Source organism: Glycine max, chromosome 10 (assembly GCF_000004515.6).
Source record: "Glycine max cultivar Williams 82 chromosome 10, Glycine_max_v4.0, whole genome shotgun sequence".
Taxonomy (NCBI): Eukaryota; Viridiplantae; Streptophyta; class Magnoliopsida; order Fabales; family Fabaceae; genus Glycine; species Glycine max.
The window spans coordinates 7,613,729-7,615,965 of NC_038246.2; the positions used below are offsets into that span (position 1 = coordinate 7,613,729).

The 2,237-nt window shown below is 29.5% G+C and overlaps 1 protein-coding gene across 1 annotated transcript; it reads left to right on the top strand.

The window, feature by feature from the left end:
* The first annotated feature begins 206 nt into the window (after window positions 1-206).
* LOC100500387 (casparian strip membrane protein 4) lies at window positions 207-1,909 on the top strand. The gene is made up of 3 exons (NM_001250330.2): window positions 207-534; window positions 643-766; window positions 1,438-1,909. The coding sequence occupies exons 1-3, from the start codon at window positions 287-289 to the stop codon at window positions 1,651-1,653; spliced, it is 588 nt and encodes a 195-aa protein (NP_001237259.2). The 5' UTR covers window positions 207-286; the 3' UTR covers window positions 1,654-1,909.
* The last annotated feature ends 328 nt before the right edge of the window (window positions 1,910-2,237 follow it).

Below are 2,237 nucleotides of genomic sequence, written 5' to 3' on the forward strand. Positions count from 1 at the left end.
CCTCCACCCCTTTACAATCATTATCCATTTTAATTAATTAAAAAGCAAACAACTAAGAAAATAATTAAATAATATTATTTCTCTCAAACCTATCTCCACTTATGAAGTAGTGGAAATGGTTTTCACAACAACTCCCCTAGCCTTCACCTATAGCCAAACATTGACCATTCTCTCTCTATATAAGCCACTACCATCAAGCTATTTGCAACACTGACTATTATAATTCAAATTTCAATTACATACATATTCTTAGAATTCAGGGTTCACTCAAGTTTCAAAGCCAAAAATGTCAACCACCATTGATGTCCCAGAATCAAACAATGTTGCTAAAGAAAAAGTACTTTTATTAGGTGCACGTCCAAGGCCAGGAGGGTGGAAGAAAGGTGTAGCAATAATGGACTTTATTCTAAGGTTAGGTGCCATAGCAGCTGCTCTTGGTGCTGCTGCCACTATGGGAACCAGTGATCAAACACTCCCTTTCTTCACTCAGTTCTTTCAGTTTGAAGCAAGTTATGATAGCTTCACTACTTTTCAGTATGTGACCTAAAAAACTTTATTTTCTACATATGCCTTTTTCATATATAGTATACATTTTTGCATTTAAACTCACAAAAAATCCAATTAATGCTTACCATAATGCAGGTTTTTTGTTATTACAATGGCACTTGTGGCTGGCTATCTTGTCCTGTCGCTACCTTTCTCTATAGTAGTCATCATACGCCCTCATGCAGTTGGACCAAGGCTTTTTCTCATCATCTTAGACACAGTAATTTTGATCCTTCCCAAAACCTTATAATTACATAGCAGTAACTTTTTATGATTTTGAAAAAATTTCTGGAAATTTTATTAGTTAATTACAATAATTTATTCATATGTTTAAAGTACTGTATTTATGGATACAATTTATTTAAATCTTATAATTAATAATATTAAAATAACTTTATTTGTTATTAGTTTTAGAGTAGATAATGGACGTGTACGTAGACTAACTATTATTCAATTATAAATTAACACGTATAATAATTTTGTTAATTTTTATAATAATTATTAATAAAAATTAATCAATAACTATGATTTTTGATTAGTTCATAACATATATAAAAAGTTTTACATAATATATAATTATAGAACTTAAACTCTTATTTTAAACCATTCCAATTAATTTTTATTATTAATCATACCAATAAATATTATATATGTTTATATAAAAATTGAATTTAATTGATCTAAAGTGTGTAAGAGTGTGCTTTACAAAAAATAAAGTACAATTGCAATAATTCAACACAACTCTTTTAATTAATTATTTTTTTATCGATAAACATTAGATATTAGTTTATTAGTGAGATTCGAACCGTGACCTATCCAACTCTTTTGATTAGTGTTTGAACTTTCTTATAATTTGAATCAAAATTTCATTTGTTTGTTTATGAAATGCAGGTGTTTCTGACTTTGGCCACCGCTAGTGGTGCTTCAGCTGCTGCCATCGTTTACTTGGCACACAACGGGAATCAAGACTCGAACTGGCTTGCTATCTGCAACCAATTTGGAGATTTTTGCGCGCAAACAAGTGGAGCAGTGGTTTCATCCTTGGTTTCCGTGGTTATTTTTGTGTTGCTCATTGTTATGTCTGCTTTGGCACTTAGAAGAAATTAAAATATTAAGATCGATGCAATCTCATGCAGGGATTAAGTTCTAACCTGCTGCATTAGTTATTGTTTAGTTATTGTTATGTTTGGTTTATTCCTGAATTATTCTTCTTTTGCTTGTGATGTTAATTTTCTTTCATGAAGTACTGATGTGCCAAATTGATTATTTGCAATGATTCGGACAAAATGTTTTGGATGGAATATTACTTATGACGTTTGTAATTAATGTCAGAAGTTTGAGCCTAAGTACATGTTCAATTTTTCTGTGCCTCTTCCCTTCCTTGTAACAAAACAAAGTTACGAACAAAAATGGGATCATATAACAATAATATTTATATGAAAATAATAATGAAGCTATAAATAATAAAAGTAATTAAGTAAAAATATACTATGAGAAATTAATAGTAGAAAATAAAACACTTCTATTTCATTTTGTTTGTTAACAATTTTGCCACTCTAATTAAAATTTAACAATAAACGAAAATTAATTAAATTCACCATATGTGACACAAATGACTAACAATTTAGACCCTTTAAGTATATGAAAAGGGTATGGTTCGATTGACTATATGAATATAGTAATATTTGTGG